Source organism: Phocoena phocoena, chromosome 1 (assembly GCF_963924675.1).
Source record: "Phocoena phocoena chromosome 1, mPhoPho1.1, whole genome shotgun sequence".
Classification (NCBI taxonomy): Eukaryota; Metazoa; Chordata; class Mammalia; order Artiodactyla; family Phocoenidae; genus Phocoena; species Phocoena phocoena.
Window position 1 is genome coordinate 7,894,853 of NC_089219.1, and position 19,038 is coordinate 7,913,890.

Here is a 19,038-nt window from a genome sequence, read left to right on the forward strand (position 1 = left end):
TACTGACACTTGAGAAGCATGAAACTCAGCTCTTTGGAGCAAATTTTCTGGGCAATGAGCTACCTCTTTATTTTAGAATAATGAGAAATGGACGTCAGTCTATACATTGTAGGGATGTGGAGAGCATAAGTTCATTTGGTAAGTGGCTAAATGGAGTTTGGTTAAGAGAGCTTTTGTTCTTTTTGCCTAAGGTTTAATGTTTAAAGTTGAACTTACAGAACTCCAGTTGGGTGTATTATATACGTAATTAGAGGGCTCTTGTGATATATTGATAGTGGAGCGTAGCTGACAAGGGCCATTACTCCTTTTCTTCCCAGCCCTGCGTTTCTGTTACCTACTGACTTGGTTTTCTCTTAACTCCACAGCAACTTCCTACCATTTCCAATAGTAAGTCACCTCCTAAAGGGATGTTAATAGAGGTGGTCTCCACTCTCCCTTCTGTGCCCAGCATTTCCTTAACTGAACGTCTCAGGAGAGGGACCCATGTCATTGTAAGCCCTTTATCAAATTGTGTCCCATGGAATTCTCTGTTAATTGTTTGTCCACTTGAATTTGCTTTTGCTTATCAGCAAACTTGTGTTTTTATATATATTTTTTTTCTCTCTCCCCTCTCTCTCTCCCTCTCTTTTTTCCTTTTTTTTCTTTTGCTGCACTAACAAAAGCTTTTTCTGTGTTTTTACAGGCTCTTTCTTGATAAGGATATTCCTAGGTATTTTCTGTTTGCTTTTTTTTGCACATAAAGATTCTAGCTTATCAGAATGCTTTATGTCTTATGTAGCTTTGACTGCTATTTTAATTTAATAGTTTTCCACCATGTAAACTTGCGCCCACCTAGGATAGAGCAAGACCTTATTCTGCACCCTTGTGCCCTGGGTTTTTCTGATGCATGTATAGTTTCACATGTAGGCTCTTAAGTAATTTGTAGAGTTCTTAATTATTTTCTCATTCCATTTAGTAAACTTGCCCATTTTATTCTATGCCCCTTCAAGTTTTTCTCTTCCACATTACAAAGTAGAATGTTACTCCCCTCATTTCATAAGGAATCTCAGGCTTGCATAATTGTTCACTTTTTTCTTCGTTTTGTCCTGTGTAGTAGTAGAGACCAATTTAGTTATTTGAGTAGCTGAGTCTGTGAGAAATATTTTTTTTATTTTTAAACATTTCTCTTTCTCCTGTCAGGACTGCTTGTCTCATCTATTTATTTTCTGCTTTTGGAAAAGAAAAAGTTCCTGGTTCAGTAGTAAAGGAAATTTTCCCCCATCTCTCTCTTCATCTCATTTAGGGAAGAAAACTGAAGGAAGTGATACATGATAATTTAGCCTAAATGTTTTTTTAAAGATGCACATACACACGCACACAACACATACACACACACACATACATATACACACACACTGCCGTTGTCCGGAACATCTTGAGAAATCCATTTGGGATTATTTCCTGACCACCTTAGCGCCATACAGGACAGCATGTCTCAGGACTCAGCCCTGTTTCTAACTCCAAATTCTCTTGCTAGCTTGATTTCATTGACATTTCTCTTCAGTCTTGGTTTTATTTCTTATGACCACCTCTCAAGAGTTGCCACCCTTGGTGAGTATTTCAAAAGAATGTGCTGCAGTAACTCCCAGGCACCAAACAAAACAACAGAAAAAAAACCCCACCTTTTTCCCTCCATCCCAATACAGGGAGATTTTAGTGATGTCAGAATTTTTCTATGTTAGGCAAGTTTCTGCCAGTGAAATTTCCTCTTTAGGTTAAGTGAAAACCAGAAAACAGAAATGTGAAGAGGCTTTCTCACACAAATTCAAAACATCTGCCTCAGTGGAAAGGGAACCTTGAACCCTGATTACTGGCAGCAGGAGATGCTTAGGTTCTGGTGTGGAGCTTGATGAGTGGCGGGTTCCAGGCGGCAGTGAAGTGCTTGTTGCTGTCAAGTGTCTCCAGGGCCCTCGCCCTGAGGAGGGGCCTCACTTCACTCCGCACGGGGTGTCCAGACCTGCAGTGCGACAGGCAGGCCCATTCCAGGCACCTCAGCAGACCCTGGGACACAATAGAAGAACAATCTCAGGGACATGGCCCTCAAGTGGCTTCTGCTGAAGTAATGGATTTCACCACCCAATATTAGAATTTGTCTTAAACCAAATTACAATTTAGATGTGATTGAAACAGAGCTTTGTGGATGCATAAAGGGTTCTCTGCTGAGCCCAGGGAGCCCAGGAGCTGGGGAAGGGCTTCTGTCATCCTTTGTTGTGGTTGCTGTTTGGGTCTCTTGGTTGCTTTGTCCATCTTTGTCCTGTTAGTTGTCTCTATATTCCTTTGGTGTATTTGTAGAGAATTTACTTGACCCATACACACTGCCACAAAAGCTAGATGTCTGAGAGAGTATCACGTACAGCCGAAGGCCCTTGGACAACACGGGTTTGAACTGCGCGGGTCCGCTTGCGTGTGGATTGTTTTCGGTAGTAAGTACCACAATACTACGTGATCCGCAGTTGGCTGAATCGGTGGAGGCAAAACCTCGGGTACTGAGGGCCGACTGTCAGTTATACACAGATTTTTTACTGCATGGAGCGTCAGCCCCCTAACTTACCCTGTTGTTCAAGGGTCAACTGTACTTCAAGAAGACTTAGCTCTAGAAGTAGCTACGAGATGAAATAATCAGGCTTCAGACACTGGCACTCAGAGGATGAGGTGTGGTTACGGAGTTCATTTAAGTATTGTTTCTCTGTTTATTTCTGGAGAAAGAAGCATGGAGATGTGTTTAAAGAGAAGGTATGCCAGCTATTTGTCATGGGACACCTAGAAAAGACAGCTGCAGTGAGGTTACCATTTGGGAAGGAGTGAGCAGGAACGTACTGGGCAGGGGAGAAGGTGTGCAGAACTCTAGATGAATTGGGTGGGGTGTATTACACGTGCAGAGAGCTAGTGGTGATGGGAAGCTCACTCTGAAGGGGTGGGCGAAGTGTCTTCCCCAGCAGTCCTAACGGGGGTCTGAGGGAGGGACGCGGGGGGTCGAGTTGGGGGTTGATCTGTGACACTGCTGTTGGACTCAGGACAGTGCTTCAGGTGAGACTGGCTGAGCTGGAAGGTTTAATGCCAAGTAGGGTCTATGGTGTTTTACTAGTAAGAGGGAAGAGAGATATTAAAGCAACTTTAAAAACCAGTTTATGGGTGTTTATTAAATAATCAAGCTTCTAGTTATTTGAATGTAAGATTCTTACGTGAATTTTTGGGAAAACTGATAAGTAGTAGTTGGCTAGCTCTGGTGTAAAAAATCATTCTCTTTTGCTGAAATGTCAGCTAAGAATAACCTCTTATTCTTCTATTTAAACAAGTCTCTCTATACTGTTTCTTTCATGAACCCTCCCAGATGTGTTTGTGACATTTCTGAGGCTCAGCAGAATGGGGTCGAGACACAAAGATTGCAGCATCCAAATGACTGAATCTTTGCTTCCGGCCCTCATCACTGACTGACAGAGGAGCTTACTTAGTCTTTCTTTCCTGTTTTAGTTTCTGTTGATACTCATTTCTCCTTTTCACCTTAATCCCTTCAATTGATCTCACGATTTTTATGTTTATAGGCAGAGGAGAAGCAGGCTTGTCAAAAAACAAACAACAAAAAGCATAGCTTAAGTGTTCCTTGACGATGGGTGGGGGGCAAGAGCATGGGCGCCTGCCTTTCCCTCCTCGGAGGCACAGGTTCTGCTCTGTCGTTAGACTTCGGTAAGTTGGAAATGCTGGTCGGTGTGGGATTCTGCAGCATTACTGACAATGGCAGTGGCTGGACTAAGGTGACTTCAGCTTCTTCTGGATGACTCCCTCTTGCCTTTTTGACTTTAGGACCTTCTATCGTTTTGAGGCCGTGTGGGATAGCTCCCTCCATAACTCCCTCCTTCTGAACCGAGTGACACCCTATGGGGAAAAGATCTACATGACCTTGTCGGCCTACCTGGAGGTGAGAAGACCCACAACTTGAGTTGCCGTGAACAGCCAGCCCTGAACAGTGGGAAAGTTACAACAGGAAATGGGGAGGAAAGATTTGACTGATTTTGTCTTCCTTTCCCCCTGTACATCGTGAAGTTCTTTTATTATACTTTGCTAACTGTTCTGGTTATATTACTTCCGTTCCTGGTCTCTGGTTAATCAGAAAGTCACATAACTTTTATTACAGCTTTAGCAGCCCAATTCCCATTCTTCAAAGAATGTATGATTTTAAGAATACCACCTCTTGTCTTTGTAGTTGTGGGCAGAGCCTAGTAGTGGTTAACAGCGCAGACCCTGGAACTAGCCTATCTGAGTTCAAGTCCCTGTGCCGCCACTTACTGCCTTCATGTCCTTGGACAAGTGACTTCATCTCTCTGTGCCTCAATTTCCTTGTCTTTTAAACAGGGGTAATAATAATAGCATTTATCTCAGAAAGTTGTTGAGAGGTCACAGAAAAGGATTTAGAACAAACAGTGCTTGGCATATAACAAGTAATAAATATCAGCCGTTATTACAGAAAAAAAACTTTGAAAAAAATAAATGCATCTGCAAGCAACACCACCTGACCTTGCACGTATTACCTTCTGATTTGCTGTTGAAATCATCGGTAGAGCTGAAATCCTCCACCCCCCACATCTGGGAGCAGCTTTCCCAATACAGTAGTGCCCAGACTGTGGTCACAGATGCTCTGTCTGTGTTTAATCGGAGCCCACTCCTGTTTGCTTTCAGCTGGATCATTGTATCCAGCCAGCTGTCATCACCAAGGATGTGTGCATGGTCTTCTATTCCCGGGATGCCAAGATCTCGCCGCCACGCTCACTGCGCAGCCTCTTTGGCAGCGGCTATTCAAAGTCACCAGACTCGTAAGTTTTTGAGACAAGTTTAGCTTCTAGTTGTACCCTGTACAGAATCAGCAGTCTTCTAGCTGCTGTTTTCAGGGTTAGTTCACAACCTATAAACCGGAGTGCAGTGACTTGAATGTTGGCATTTAATAAAATATTGATAAATAGATGAGTTAATGAGGGGAGGAAGGAATGTTCCATTGTGAACACTTCTCAAAAAATTTTGTAGGGACTAAATGTTCTTTTTAAATGTCATTATTATTATTTCTAACAGCTTACCATACCATTGGGATTTTATCCTTTTTAAGATTTATTCATGTTTAAGATATATGAATGTACATGAAGAATAACACAGTGACTACCTGTGCATCACTACCCGGCTTAAAAATTAAGTATCACTAAAACAGTCGAAGAGTCAGTCCCCTTCTTAACCACACCCCCCAGAAACTGATGTTTATCATTTCATTCTAGTCAGACCTTTCCCCCCTCATCTTTTCTTTCTTGTGGTAAGAAAAGGCAAAATTTTAATCTTCACATTTCTTCTAGTTTATCATTCAGTTTATTTTTTTATGTGTGACTCCTAATTTCTTTTTTTTTTTTTACATCTTTACTGGAGTATAATAGCTTTACAATGGTGTGTTAGTTTCTGCTTTACAACATAATGAATCAGTTATATATATACATATGTTCCCATATCTCTTCCCTCTTGCGCCTCCCTCCCTCCCACCCTCCCTATCCCACCCCTCCAGGCGATCACAAAGCACCGAGCTGATCTCCCTGTGCTCTGCGGCTGCTTCCCACTAGCTATCTACCTTACGTTTGGTAGCGTATATATGTCCAGGCCTCTCTCTTGCTTTGTCACAGCTTACCCTTCCCCCTCCCCATATCCTCAAGTCCATCCTCTAGTAGGTCTGTGTCTTTATTCCTGTCTTACCCCTAGGTTCTTCATGACATTTTTTTTTCTGAAATTCCATATATATGTGTTAGCGTACGGTATTTGTCTCTCTCTTTCTGACTTACTTCACTCTGTATGACAGACTCTAGGTCTATCCAGCTCATTACAAATAGCTCAATTTCGTTTCTTTTTATGGCTGAGTAATATTCCATTGTATATATGTGCCACATCTTCTTTATCCATTCATCCGATGATGCACACTTAGGTTGTTTCCATCTCTGGGCTATTGTAAATAGAGTGGCAATGAATGTTTTGGTACATGACTCTTTCTGAATTATGGTTTTCTCAGGGTGTATGCCCAGTAGTGGGATTGCTGGGTCTATCATTCAGTTTTATTCTTAAGCTCAGAACAGGAAAAGAACAGTGACTGATAAGAAATGTCTGTAATTATATTTGAGGGTGGATTGCAGACCCAGTGGAGGAGACAGTGTTTTAAGCAGAGAGAATTGAGATTTTCCTGGTTTCGTGCTATATGAAATTAAACCGTTGTTTATTTGTTTTAATTCAAATAGAAATCGAGTCACTGGAATTTACGAACTCAGTTTATGCAAGATGGCAGACACAGGTAGTCCAGGTAAGCTCTATGGATCAGGAAAGTGATAGTTACCTTTGCATTTGACTGGAGTACATTATATCAAAAATCTACCCCACCCCTGTAGGATAGATATACATTTTTGAGAAGCCAGTTATATTTTACAAGCCACTTTGGTGGTGGTGGTGGTGGGAGTTTCCTTTTTCTGAGTTGCAGCACTGTTTGGTTTATGCCATGCAATACAGTTATAAAAGCTGTATGGGACAAAATGTTGCTGGGCTGTGGAATACTATAACAAATTCAAGCGTGTTAGAGTGAATTTGGCTTGGAAAACTTCAGAACCATTTCCCTCTCAACCTTAACCCCAAAGATAACTTGACAATATAACTTTACAGGTGCTGTCAACCTAGAATTTGAACTTCCTATGCTCTAGAAAGACAAATTATCAAGTTGAACTTGTTCTGTGTCCTTTTTAATGTCTCCTTGAACTGCTGTTGTTCCTCCAGTTTGGTGGCCTTCAACAGCACTCTATGTTTCCATGTTTGTAAACTGGAACGTGGACACAAGTCAGGGTTTTTAAAAACAGTTAATGTAAATTTGAGTCGGTTTAGAGAACATATGTGGAAAAGAGGCCAAGGCCCACAGGTAAGATTGAGATAAAAAAAGACGACTTTGAGTATGAATCCAAGTCCCAATAGCAGCTAATTATAGTGTCTAGATAGTTCCTTCAGAAATTTTTTAATTAACATAAATTCATGTCTCTTGTATGTGAAACCAGCATAATATTTTTTAAAATTATTGGGAAATAATGGAGGCTAAACCAGTCTGTCATCTACCATCTTAACTGAGCTACCAAATGTGAGGTAGCTCACATCTTTCCCACTTTTTTCCCATGAATGTATTTTTATATATTTAGAACAATAGCGTACAGGCTATTTAATCTCTGTATTTTCACTTAACATAATAACTAGCATTGGGGCTTCCCTGGTGGCACAGTGGTTGAGGGTCCGCCTGCCGATGCAGGGGACACGGGTTCGCGCCCCGGTCTGGGAAGATCCCACATGCCGCGGAGCGGCTGGGCCCGTGAGCCATGGCCGCTGAGCCTGCGCGTCCGGAGCCTGTGCTCCGCAACGGGAGAGGCCACAGCAGTGAGAGGCCCATGTACCGCAAAAAAACCCACAACAACAACAACAAAAAAAACTAGCATTTTCTCAAGAGGCATTACTAGCTTCATAATTATTAAAGAATATAAAACTCAGTTTTTAAAAGGAGTTTAGAGAGTTGCTTTGGGGCAAAAGGGATAAATTTTTATTAATAATCAAAATCCCATGTATCTTGAGACTAAACTGTCTCAGTGTGCCATATAATGTGAATTATGAAGTCATTTTGAGCTAAAATTGGAATTGGATGTTTTTCTGGAAAAAAGAGTTGTTTCCTCTTACCTCAGGCATGCAGAGGAGGAGAAGGAAAATCTTGGATACATCAGTGGCCTATGTGCGGGGAGAAGAGAACTTAGCAGGCTGGCGGCCTCGTGGAGACAGCCTCATCCTTGAGCACCAGTGGGACTTGGAGAAGCTGGAGCTCCTGCACGAGGTACGGCGGGGCACGGGGCGCACAGGTGAACTCTCGGGCAAGATTCCCGCAGCATCAGTCTTACACTCACCTCCTGTCTGTGATCCTGGCTTTGCAGTTTTCGATCATGATGGAGGCATAATATTTTGCTTATTAAGATCTTGATGAGCCTTCTGTTTGCTGAGGCTGTAGTGTTGATCTTCTTAGGTGGAGAAAACCCGCCACTTCCTGCTGCTCCGTGAGAGACTTGGTGACAGCATCCCCAGATCCCTGAGCGACTCGTTATCCCCCAGCCTCAGCAGTGGGACCCTCAGCACCTCCACCAGCATCTCCTCTCAGATCTCAACCACCACCTTTGAAAGTGCCATCACACCCAGTGAGAGCAGTGGCTACGACTCCACAGACATTGAAAGCCTGGTGGATCGAGAGAAAGAGCTGGCTACCAAGGTGTGGCTCCCTGCCTCTGCTGAGCATTTTCCCCCGTGAGGCTCTGTGAGCTGGTGTTTCTGTTTTTTTCACTTGCATTTTCATCTTTCTTTGAGGGCCTCTGTTCAAGGCCTGTGCTCACACTGTGAATATAGAAGTAAATGAGACTTAACTTCTACCCTTAATAAGTTGACACCAGGCGAGGGGGTGGCAAGCTTACAATAGAGGTTTGGTCGAGAATGCTGTGGGAGCCGGAGGAGAGGCCTGCCCAGGAGGGCACTCGTGGACTGACCTTGGAAGGATGCGCAGAGAGAGCCAGCAGCGTCCTGCATGATCAGTGTGAGGGAATCCGTGCAGGAGAGGGACAGGAGATGGAGGTGGAGAGATAGGGCAGGGCCAGATCACGAAGAGTCTATGTGCTGGACTAAAGCGTCCAGAATATCCTGGGAGTGACTTGGAAATGTTTCAAACAGCTATTTGTTTTAGAAAGATTTCTCTGGCAGCAGTAAAGAGGATGGACTTGTGGTGAAGAGACAGGCCAGAGGCAGAAAGAATTCAGTAATCCAGATGAGAAACGGTAAAGTTTTTAACTATGGCGGGGGTGGGTGGGATGAAGAGGAATCACGGGAGAGACGTTTGGAAGGTAGAATCCGCATTCCTTGTTGCCTGGATAACAGCAGGAGAGGGCAGAGAGGTTGTTGAGGGTGACCACCAGGCATGTGGGTCTGGGCAACTGGCTGACAATGGAATATAGAAATAAGAGGGATTTTGTGTTCTTTTCAATAATCGAATGGCGTCTAGTTGATTTGGGAATGTATGTCCATCCAGAAACCTCCATGCCTTTTAGTACCAGGGCAAATGGAGAATGAAAGGGATGCTGTCGCATTCTTAAACGCTTTAAACCATGGTGTTTATGGTAATTCACTTGTAGTCATGAGAATGGCTTTTTATCCACTCATTTTATCGTCTTTGTGAGGCATGTACCAGGCTTCTCTTGCTATGTACTCAGTTAATTTCTAGAGCTGTTTGAGCAGCACCTGAGCTCCACTGTGAGTCGTAGGCATGTTATTTTCCCTTCCTGCTTTAATCCCGGGCTTTGTTTAACCATTGAAACTTACTCTTCCCTCTCTCTTCCCTAGTGCCTGCAACTTCTCACCCACACTTTCAACCGAGAATTCAGCCAGGTGCACGGCAGCATCAGTGGCTGCAAGGTGAGCAGCTCTCATTTCCTGTCCTCAGGCTTTGCTGCTTTTAGGTGGCTTGAGATGGGCAGGGCATTACATGTGAGGATGTATGTGGCTTGAGATGGGCAGGGCATTACATGTGAGGATGTATGTGGCTTGAGAAGGGCAGGGCATTACATGTGAGGATGTATGTGGCTTGAGATGGGCAGGGCGTTACATGTGAAGAGGATGTATGTGGCTTGAGATGGGCAGGGCATTACATGTGAGGATGTATGTGGCTTGAGATGGGCAGGGCATTACATGTGAGGATGTATGTGGCTTGAGAAGGGCAGGGCATTACATGTGAGGATGTATGTGGCTTGAGAAGGGCAGGGCGTTACATGTGAGGATGTATGTGGCTTGAGATGGGCAGGGCGTTACATGTGAGGAGGATGTATGTGGCTTGAGATGGGCAGGGCGTTACATGTGAGGAGGATGTATGTGGCTTGAGATGGGCAGGGCGTTACATGTGAGGATGTATGTGGCTTGAGATGGGCAGGGCGTTACATGTGAGGATGTATGTGGCTTGAGAAGGGCAGGGCGTTACATGTGAGGATGTAGGTGGCTTGAGATGGGCAGGGCGTTACATGTGAGGATGTAGGTGGCTTGAGATGGGCAGGGCGTTACATGTGAGGATGTATGTGGCTTGAGAAGAGCAGGGCGTTACATGTGAGGATATATGTGGCTTGAGATGGGCAGGGCGTTACATGTGAGGATGTAGGTGGCTTGAGATGGGCAGGGCGTTACATGTGAGGATGTATGTGGCTTGAGATGGGCAGGGCGTTACATGTGAGGATGTAGGTGGCTTGAGATGGGCAGGGCGTTACATGTGAGGATGTAGGTGGCTTGAGATGGGCAGGGCGTTACATGTGAGGATGTAGGTGGCTTGAGATGGGCAGGGCGTTACATGTGAGGATATATGTGGCTTGAGATGGGCAGGGCGTTACATGTGAGGATGTATGTGGCTTGAGATGGGCAGGGCGTTACATGTGAGGATGTAGGTGGCTTGAGATGGGCAGGGCGTTACATGTGAGGATGTAGGTGGCTTGAGATGGGCAGGGCGTTACATGTGAGGATGTAGGTGGCTTGAGATGGGCAGAGCGTTACATGTGAGGATGTATGTGGCTTGAGTTGGGCAGGGCGTTACATGTGAGGATGTATGTGGCTTGAGAAGGGCAGGGCGTTACATGTGAGGATGTATGTGGCTTGAGATGGGCAGGGCGTTACACGTGAGGATGTAGGTGGCTTGAGATGGGCAGGGCGTTACACGTGAGGATGTAGGTGGCTTGAGATGGGCAGGGTGTTACATGTGAGGATGTAGGTGGCTTGAGATGGGCAGGGCGTTACATGTGAGGATGTATGTGGCTTGAGATGGGCAGGGTGTTACATGTGAGGATGTATGTGGCTTGAGAAGGGCAGGGCGTTACATGTGAGGATGTAGGTGGCTTGAGATGGGCAGGGCGTTACATGTGAGGATGTATGTGGCTTGAGATGGGCAGGGCATTACATGTGAGGATTACATGTGAGGATTACATGTGAGGATTACATGTGAGGATTACATGTGAGGATTACATGTGAGGATGTAGGTGGCTTATCTGCTCTTTCCTTTATTTAATTTTTCAGTCGGAACACTGACTTCTGAAGATAAAAGTATTCTTCTGTGTCTCTTAGAGTAATTATGAGATGGGAAACATTTGGGCTTTTCCCTGAATCCCTTGGAGAAGAGTATTCTGCAGGGGGTGATATATTATTATATGGCAAGGCACAAGAAGTCCTGAGGTTCTTGGTGGCATGAAATTTTGTTGCCTTCAACAAAGAGTGAGGTGAACACTTTAAAGAATTTCTGCATCATTCACTCTGTTCTGGTCATCTTCACCTTTTTTGCTATTCCCTAGACACTCCAAGCTTTCCACCTTGAGGTTGTGTACCTCAAGGTGGCTGTGAATTTTCCCAGATAGTCCCATGATTCAGTTCTTTATTTCATTTTTCTGCTCAGATGTTGCCTCCTTGGAGCGGATTTCCTTAACCACCCTATGTAAGGCCAGCAGCTCTCTGAAACCTTTTAACCTGCTTCTCTGCTTTACTTTTTGCTGTAGCACTGATCCCTGCCTGACACTTCTTAAAGTGTTTGTTGATTGGTTTATTATCTGCCTTCTCCACTTAAAGTGGAAGCTCCAGGAGGGCAGGGCCTCTGCCATATTCTTAGAACAGTGCCTGTTGTTCTTAGTTCTCGGCACATATAGATAGGGTCATTTAGTTAATGCAGGAAGCTGTAGCAATATAAAATACAAACATATTTTATAAATATAAAAAGCTAGCCTTGCCTCTTTTATAAATGTCTTGATTCCTATTCTGACACTTTGGCCATAAAATATTCATAAGGATTGTTTTCTTGAATGACCTGAAACAGAAGAGGATTTATGAACATGAGGTCACTGGCTATCAAAGCTTCTTACTGCAGAGGTGGTTTTGTTCATCTGAATCTCACTTGCTGTGTTCTGTTTTCTTCCAGTTGTCTGATATCTCTCCAGTCGGACGGGATCCCTCTGTGTCCAGTTTTAGCAGTGCTACCCTCACTCCCTCCTCCACCTGCCCCTCTTTGATAGATGCTAGGGGCAACTCTTTGGATCAGAAGTAAGTACCCAGATTTCACTGACAAAAGCTAATGTAAGAACCAAGGGAAATGCCAACCTTCTGCTAGCTCAGTGGTTCTCAACCGAGGGCAGCACCGTCCCCCTAGGCAGCCTTGGGAAACATGTGGGAGCCTTTTCTGGATGTCACAGTGACTGGGAAGATGCTGCTGACGTCTCTTAACGTCATACGGTTTACTAACTTTCTGCATCAAGTCACTGACTTCTCTTCTTCATCCCCTTTTGCGTGATTTGTTCTTGTATTCACACCCCTGATTGTCTCCCCAGTCAGATCAGACACAGGAAGCCCCATCCTCGGAAAAATATTTTGAAACTACTTTGGAAAAAATATTTTAATGACACAAGAAAGCGTATAGGTAAGAAGAATAGAGATGAAGCCCATGAATGGCTCCACGAATTCAGCATTAGAATCGCTGCTGTGCCGTGCGCCATCAGTCTCCTTTGCCCTGTCTCCATTCATTATGCTCACCTGTCACAACCCACCTGGTTATCACCCAGCTGTCTGTCTTCCTGTAGCAACACTGAGGCAGTGGGCTGGAGAAAATAACACAACCAGGTAATTTAATTGAATCTGGGATGCCATCAACTCTAAGACATTATTTTTATATGCCACTAAAAGAAAAAGCAGTGCCAACTAAAATGTGACATGCCATCAGTTACAAGATGCATCCCAATTCGAGAAATGGTAAAGTTTGAGAAAAATGGGCTTTTTGGAATTGGTGAAATGCAATTAATTAGACGAAGCTGCTCTACAAAGATAACAATACAGAGTGTGGGGGATTATCTCTCTCACATCGGTTCAGAGCTGGTCCTGGTTGGTGGAGCAGCTCTGCTCCAGACAGCCGTCCAGGGGCCCAGGTTCTTCCCATGTGTTTGCTCGCTCTGCCAGCCCCTCAGGCAGTGGTCCTCAGACTTCAGTGGCATCAGCATCACCTGGGAGGCTTGTTAAAGCCCAGGTGGCTGAACCCCATTCAGAGTTTCTAATTCTGTATGTCTGAGTTGGAGCCTGAGAATTTGAATTTCCAACAAGTTTTCAGATGAAGTTGATGCTGCTGATCAGGGACCTCACTTTGAGAACCACTGCCCTAGGTGGTGCCCTAGGTATGGCCTTGAGACTAAATAGAAACATATAAAGGAATGGAGTTCATATTCAGTACCCTTCTGTTGAGAGGGCGTCAGGGTAGGAAGAGAGACTGAGTGACTTGGTGGTCATCAGTGATGAGTTTCCTTTGTAACTGCCGAAGGATGACACCAGGTGAATTTGGGATTACGTTTTGGACACCAGCTTTGTCTTCTTAGCCAAGCTCTCTGGAACTGATGTTTGCAAGGTCCCTGGTGTTCGGGGATAGGCATTGTTCCTCCTGGTGAGACGGTTGTGTATTGACCTTACTGAAGCACCTGTTACCCCTTTCTTCCTAACCTCTCTCTTTTCAAGGACCCCAGAAGCCAATTCCCGGGCCTCTAGTCCCTGCCCAGAATTTGAACAGTTTCAGATAGTCCCAACTGTGGAAACGCCCTATTTGGCCCGAGCAGGAAAAAATGAATTTCTCAATCTTGTTCCAGATATTGAAGAAATTAGACCAGGGTGAGTACTATATTGAACAGGGATGCCAGGTATTAAAAGACAAATTAGCAGGAATTTACTTTCAGCTCTTCTACATGAGGTCTGCATTACAGTCTAATGCAAATGGAATCAGGGTGAAAGAGTGCTGGTTGGGTTTCCACTCCAGGTGTATCACCGCCACCCGGCACAGCATATGGTGGTGGTGCTTTGTGCTCTTTCGCTGCATTTCTTCAGCAGATAAGATTCTAGACCAAGTAGATCATTTACCTGTTTCGTTCAGCCTAGGGACTTGGCCTAGGTCTGTTTTGATGGCCCTCGCCTCATGATCGCTTTATTTTTGTGAGAAACTAACCTCTCTTGTACTGTCCTTTTCAGCTCAGTGGTCTCTAAGAAAGGATATCTGCATTTCAAGGAGCCACTTTCCAGCAACTGGGCTAAACATTTTGTCGTGGTCCGTCGCCCCTATGTCTTCATCTATAACAGTGACAAAGACCCGGTGGAGCGTGGCATCATTAACTTGTCCACAGCACAGGTGGAATACAGTGAGGACCAGCAGGCCATGGTGAAGGTCAGTCCTGCCCTCTCTTGCTTTTCATTGCCACGCAGAACCTTCCCTGTTGAGTTCTGAACTCCATCGTGGGGTGTGGAATCTCTCTTTTGTATTTGGTGTCTCTGAACCTTCAGTGTGAAGGGCCGTGTGCCCGCTGAATATGGCTGGTGGTCCCCATTGTTCAGTATCCATAGTAACTTTCTCATCTTCCTGTGTCTCTTTCAGACACCGAACACCTTTGCTGTATGCACAAAGCACCGTGGGGTCCTTTTGCAGGCTCTCAATGACAAAGACATGAACGACTGGTTATATGCCTTTAACCCACTCCTTGCTGGCACAATACGGTAAGAAGTTGTTCCTGTGTTTGCTTCCTCTCCTTGGTTTTTGGTTCCAGGGACGTCAACATAAACAGAAAAGGAAGTCTTGTTGCAAACAAGTTTAAAATAGAGGAAGGACAGGAGTGTAAGTGTGGTTGTAAGGTGGCGATGAAGCCTCAGCTTCTCATAAGGTGGCATCTGGTGTCCCGAATGGCCAAGGAGACTCTGGTCACATTTGTACCCAGTTAATCTCCTGCTTTGACTTTTTATTCTTAAGGAGTCTACAGCTGGGGTCTGTGGGACCGAGTAAAGGGAAGATTGTGAGAACCTTAACGGTCTCCCAATATTCGGCCATATGATCCAGCCTCAGATCCTGTGAGGGGCTTGTGTCCCAGGGTCCCCAGAGTGAGGAGGACCACTGGCCGGCCTCTTTGTTCAGGGGCTTAGAGACCCGGGCCTGCGGTGCAGGATGGGAGGACATGCAAGGAGGGGAGCACAGAGGAGGAATACCTGCGAGTGCAAGAGCCCCAGATCCAGTTTTCCAGTCCTGCCGTCTGTCTGATCCTCTGATCCCTTTTCTGCCCACAGGTCAAAACTCTCCCGCAGATGCCCAAGCCAACCGAAGTACTAGGAGACTGCCGAGCGCCCTTACTCGCCTTCCGAGAGATAAAGAAAGTGTTACCTCTCATTCCTCTTTGTGATTCTTGATGGTTATTCTTGTGTGTGATCCTGTGGCTTAAGTGCTCGTCCCTTCTCGTCCAGCACTTTTTCTGTCGCTCCTGGCCCCCGTCCCCATTGCTCTGTACTCTTTTCTTTTTTCCTGTGCTGAGAATCTTGTTAGAAGCATGTGGCCTAACAAAAGGGGGGGAAAAACGAACAAAAAAACAAAAACCCAGAGGGGATCCAGTGAATCTCCCAATTATTTTTTGGTGTATTTTGGCTTCCTTTTGTGTGATAGGTCCCCATATGACCACCTCTGATGTCTGTACTTCTGTCTTTGGATATCTCTGTCTGTTGTTCAAGACAACATAATACTTTTTTCTTTTCATTGTGATATAATTTTAATTTTTCTTGGGGTGGCTTAGAGACAAAAGGAAGAGACATCTGGTCTATTTTAGAACCTGAGAGGAAAAAACTTAACCTTTTCCCCTTCTGTCTCTTTTTGCCGTGACTAATCCTTACATTTTCCATTCAGGGAAAGGGTTGTAGTGAGCTTAAAAATGGGACAGGTATATTCTCTGAAATTAGGGCTTATTTAGAACATAGTTACGTAATTTTCATTTAGTGGAAGAGACTTTTCAGCAGGTTTGGGACAGTGGCTGCTGTTGACCTTTTAAGAAGGAAAGAGCCAAGGCTATCGCTGATGGATTTCAAAGGACCGTGGGACTTGGGCCGTGACAGTGGGGGTCAGTGGGGTGCTTGTAGTTCCTCACAGCAGGGCTCCTGTGAGCTGTTTGTCTCCACTGGGAGAGAGCCTCTTCTCTCAGAGTCTCAGTTCTGTTCTTGGAGTCAGTAATGACAGTGGTACAGTTTGGAATTAGTGCCATGATGTCATATACAAATATCCCACAAGGAGGGAGTGTTTCACTATCTGGTGATGAACTTGATGGTCTTTGTCATCATTATGATTATGATAATGCCAGGCAGTGACCTTGTGATTGTTGTAGCTCCCTTTGATCAAAGAAATCTAACTCTTAAGTGTAAACTTGGATGTCTCCCTCTGAATCCAGAGGTCATTTTCAGTGATCCTTGTCAAATTGAAAACACTTTCAATGATGCTTGTCTCCCTATGCTCATAGATAAGTGAACATGGCAGGCTTTGCTTTCTGGACCCCAGAATTATAACGGACTTCCTGCCACCACTAAGAGCAAAAGGACACCTGGGGGCAGAGAAGAGGGTCCACCTGAACCCTGGCTGGGCAGAGAAGAGGGTCCACCTGAACCCTGGCCCCAGGCCTGGTCATTTGTCTCCTCCTTGGTTATCTCCGTCGTGCGTGGAAATACTGCCAGAGGAGGAAGGAGGAGCCCACTGCCGGTAGCCTCCTTCTGTGACAGAACAGGATCGCCTGCTTCCAGAGGCCATTGTGGAAGATGCTCTTTCTCTTTTAGCTGCAGTAAGTGTCACAGGAATGACATGGGAGAGAAGGCCTCCAGTTACTTCAGTTGCTTTGCCAGTTGACTTGGGCTGTTCTGTACCATCCTTTACTGCCCTCGCTCACACCTCTGTTTGACCATCCATCCTTCAGGTGTTCAGGAAGGTATCTGCTTGCTGCCACTTGGTGGAGATCCTCCGCCGGGGGTCCTCCGCCTCGAGGGTGCTGGACTCTTAGGTAGCAAAGGGGAAGGACCCGTGCGCCCAGCAGGATGGGTGCTGGGCAGGCTCACCAGCACCCAGACCCTTGCCTCTGCCTTCCTGGAGGGGCTCATCTCCTGGCTTCGTTCATCATAATTGCTTTGCAAAGAGGAGGAAAAGGGAGTCACGGAGAGCTTAACAAAAGAAAGACTAGAAATCAAAGGCTATGACCTTGCCTGAAAAATGATCAAGAAAAATTCTATGGTAGATTTTTTAACTTTCTTCCTCTCCTTAAAACATAGGTCACTAACTCTAATGTTACTTGTTTTCTAAATGGTGCTTCAGACTTTAAAGTAGTTAGAGGTTTCTTGTCTAATGGACACAATGTGCCCTTCCAGTGTCCACTCAAATCCAGGGTCTGCCCGTGCTTAGAGACAGCTTCCTGGGCTGAAATTAAATCTAGTTTCAGGGAAACGAAATTTGAAGGTTACTTTTCGAATTAAATCATGGCTGCTGCTGCTGTTACAGAGTCTGATAGGAGGACCCATGTCTGTGGCAAAAGGAGGCCGGGGGGAGCCGAGGGAGATAGAATCAAATGATACAGTAAGATGTTTTTTATTCTAACTTAAACAAAACTGGCTTGGAAAGTCTTTGCTTTGGAATGTCAGATACTAGAAGAGGCCGAGGTGAGAAGGCCTTGTGAGGCAGTGGGGGCCTTGGCTGCAGCTCCCTGGTACACAGCCCCCCCTGGTGCCCCTTTCTCTAGGGGTCTGTTTTCAGATCGGAGTTGGAGCAGTTTCAGGATTGATATTCCCTTTCCAGGCAGGTCCATCCCCACTTTGAAGCTCTGAGAGAGAATTTATGGCAGGAATTATTTATGAGGCTTTCATGGAAGCCATAGTGTCAGGAAAGTTGAAAGAACTCAAACCTTTAAGGAAACCACCTTTTAAGGGTTGGTTTGTTTGCTTTTTTTTTTTTTTTTTTTTTTTTCTTGAAGCACACCTTTAAACAAGCAAATAATAATTAAGCAAGAAAGAACACTTATACAAATTTAGGGGAAATGAGCGCTAGAGTAGCCATCTCCTCCCCTCCCTCCCCCATCCTCCTTTCTCCCGCCAGAGCAAAAGACGGCCTCACAGCTTCCACCAGACCAGTGCTCACAGCCTCCTGTCTCCGCGCCTGCCTGGGGGTCACTGAGCTCTCAGGCCGGGCTCTGCGGGGTCCGCCAGCCCACGCACACAGCCACGAGCGCGGGGAAGGGCTGCTTTTGGCAGCTGGGTGAGCACTTGGATTCCAGTACGTTTTGGTAATGTGAGGGAAGTCGAGGGAAATGATTTTTCCCAACTACAACTACTCAAATTGTGGGTGAGATTTTTCAGCTCTTGTAAGATGAAGGAATCAATGAAGCCATTGTGGAAGATCTTTTGGTACCTAAAGTAAAATGACTTCTCCTGGCACATATGTCAAAGCAAAGACTTTGTTGTCTGCTGCTTGGTGTCTAATTTACAGGGATATTTAATTTTGTAAGGTATTTGTATATTTATACAGCTATAACTAATTGCACATTGAACTGGAAAAGCAAGGATGACCTAGCGTGTAGCACCTGCTGGTACTTGGCCTTCCCTCGTCTGGGTTCCACTAAGGTTCTCCTGGACAGTGTCAGGGCTTGTTCATTTCTTGTTTGACTTGGGTCCTTCATTTTACCTTTTGGTTCCCTTTTTAAAATGTGATTGTTAACCTGCTCTTTAAAAAGAAAGAGACTAATTTTGCTGCTGCTCTCAGAAGGTTTGCTGAATGTATTTAAATAGGACTCTAACTCGTGTGCACTGCAGCTGTCCGCTGTGGCCAGTGATGATTCACCCAAGTGTGTGGCCAGACCGTGACTGTGTAGCAGGAATGTACTGATTTGTGCTTCCTTAGTAAATGGAGATATCAGCTGAGAGATGATCTGCTGCTGTTGTGTTCCAAAAGGCCATTTATGAAACCTGTGTTCGAGCCCCATGAAATCTTAGGAAAGCCTCTAGTCCTTTAAAGGAAGAAGTTAGAGTTGATACAAATTTCACATTAAAAGTTCAGCCAAAACGGCTTGTGCTCAGACGGAATGTCCGAGTTGAGGTTGGTCTCTTGCC

General features: G+C 45.1%; 1 protein-coding gene across 2 annotated transcripts in view; it reads left to right on the forward strand.

The window, feature by feature from the left end:
- The window catches only part of KIF1B (kinesin family member 1B), a 130,195-nt gene extending 114,948 nt beyond the window's left edge, over window positions 1-15,247 (forward strand). For both annotated transcript variants that reach the window (XM_065888131.1, XM_065888124.1), the window contains 11 exons: window positions 3,841-3,955; window positions 4,714-4,847; window positions 6,294-6,355; window positions 7,761-7,906; window positions 8,093-8,332; window positions 9,451-9,522; window positions 12,047-12,168; window positions 13,621-13,770; window positions 14,125-14,317; window positions 14,525-14,643; window positions 15,205-15,247. In XM_065888131.1, the coding sequence (XP_065744203.1) occupies window positions 3,841-3,955; window positions 4,714-4,847; window positions 6,294-6,355; window positions 7,761-7,906; window positions 8,093-8,332; window positions 9,451-9,522; window positions 12,047-12,168; window positions 13,621-13,770; window positions 14,125-14,317; window positions 14,525-14,643; window positions 15,205-15,247 (1,396 nt within the window). The remainder of the gene's footprint in view (window positions 1-3,840; window positions 3,956-4,713; window positions 4,848-6,293; window positions 6,356-7,760; window positions 7,907-8,092; window positions 8,333-9,450; window positions 9,523-12,046; window positions 12,169-13,620; window positions 13,771-14,124; window positions 14,318-14,524; window positions 14,644-15,204) is intronic.
- The last annotated feature ends 3,791 nt before the right edge of the window (window positions 15,248-19,038 follow it).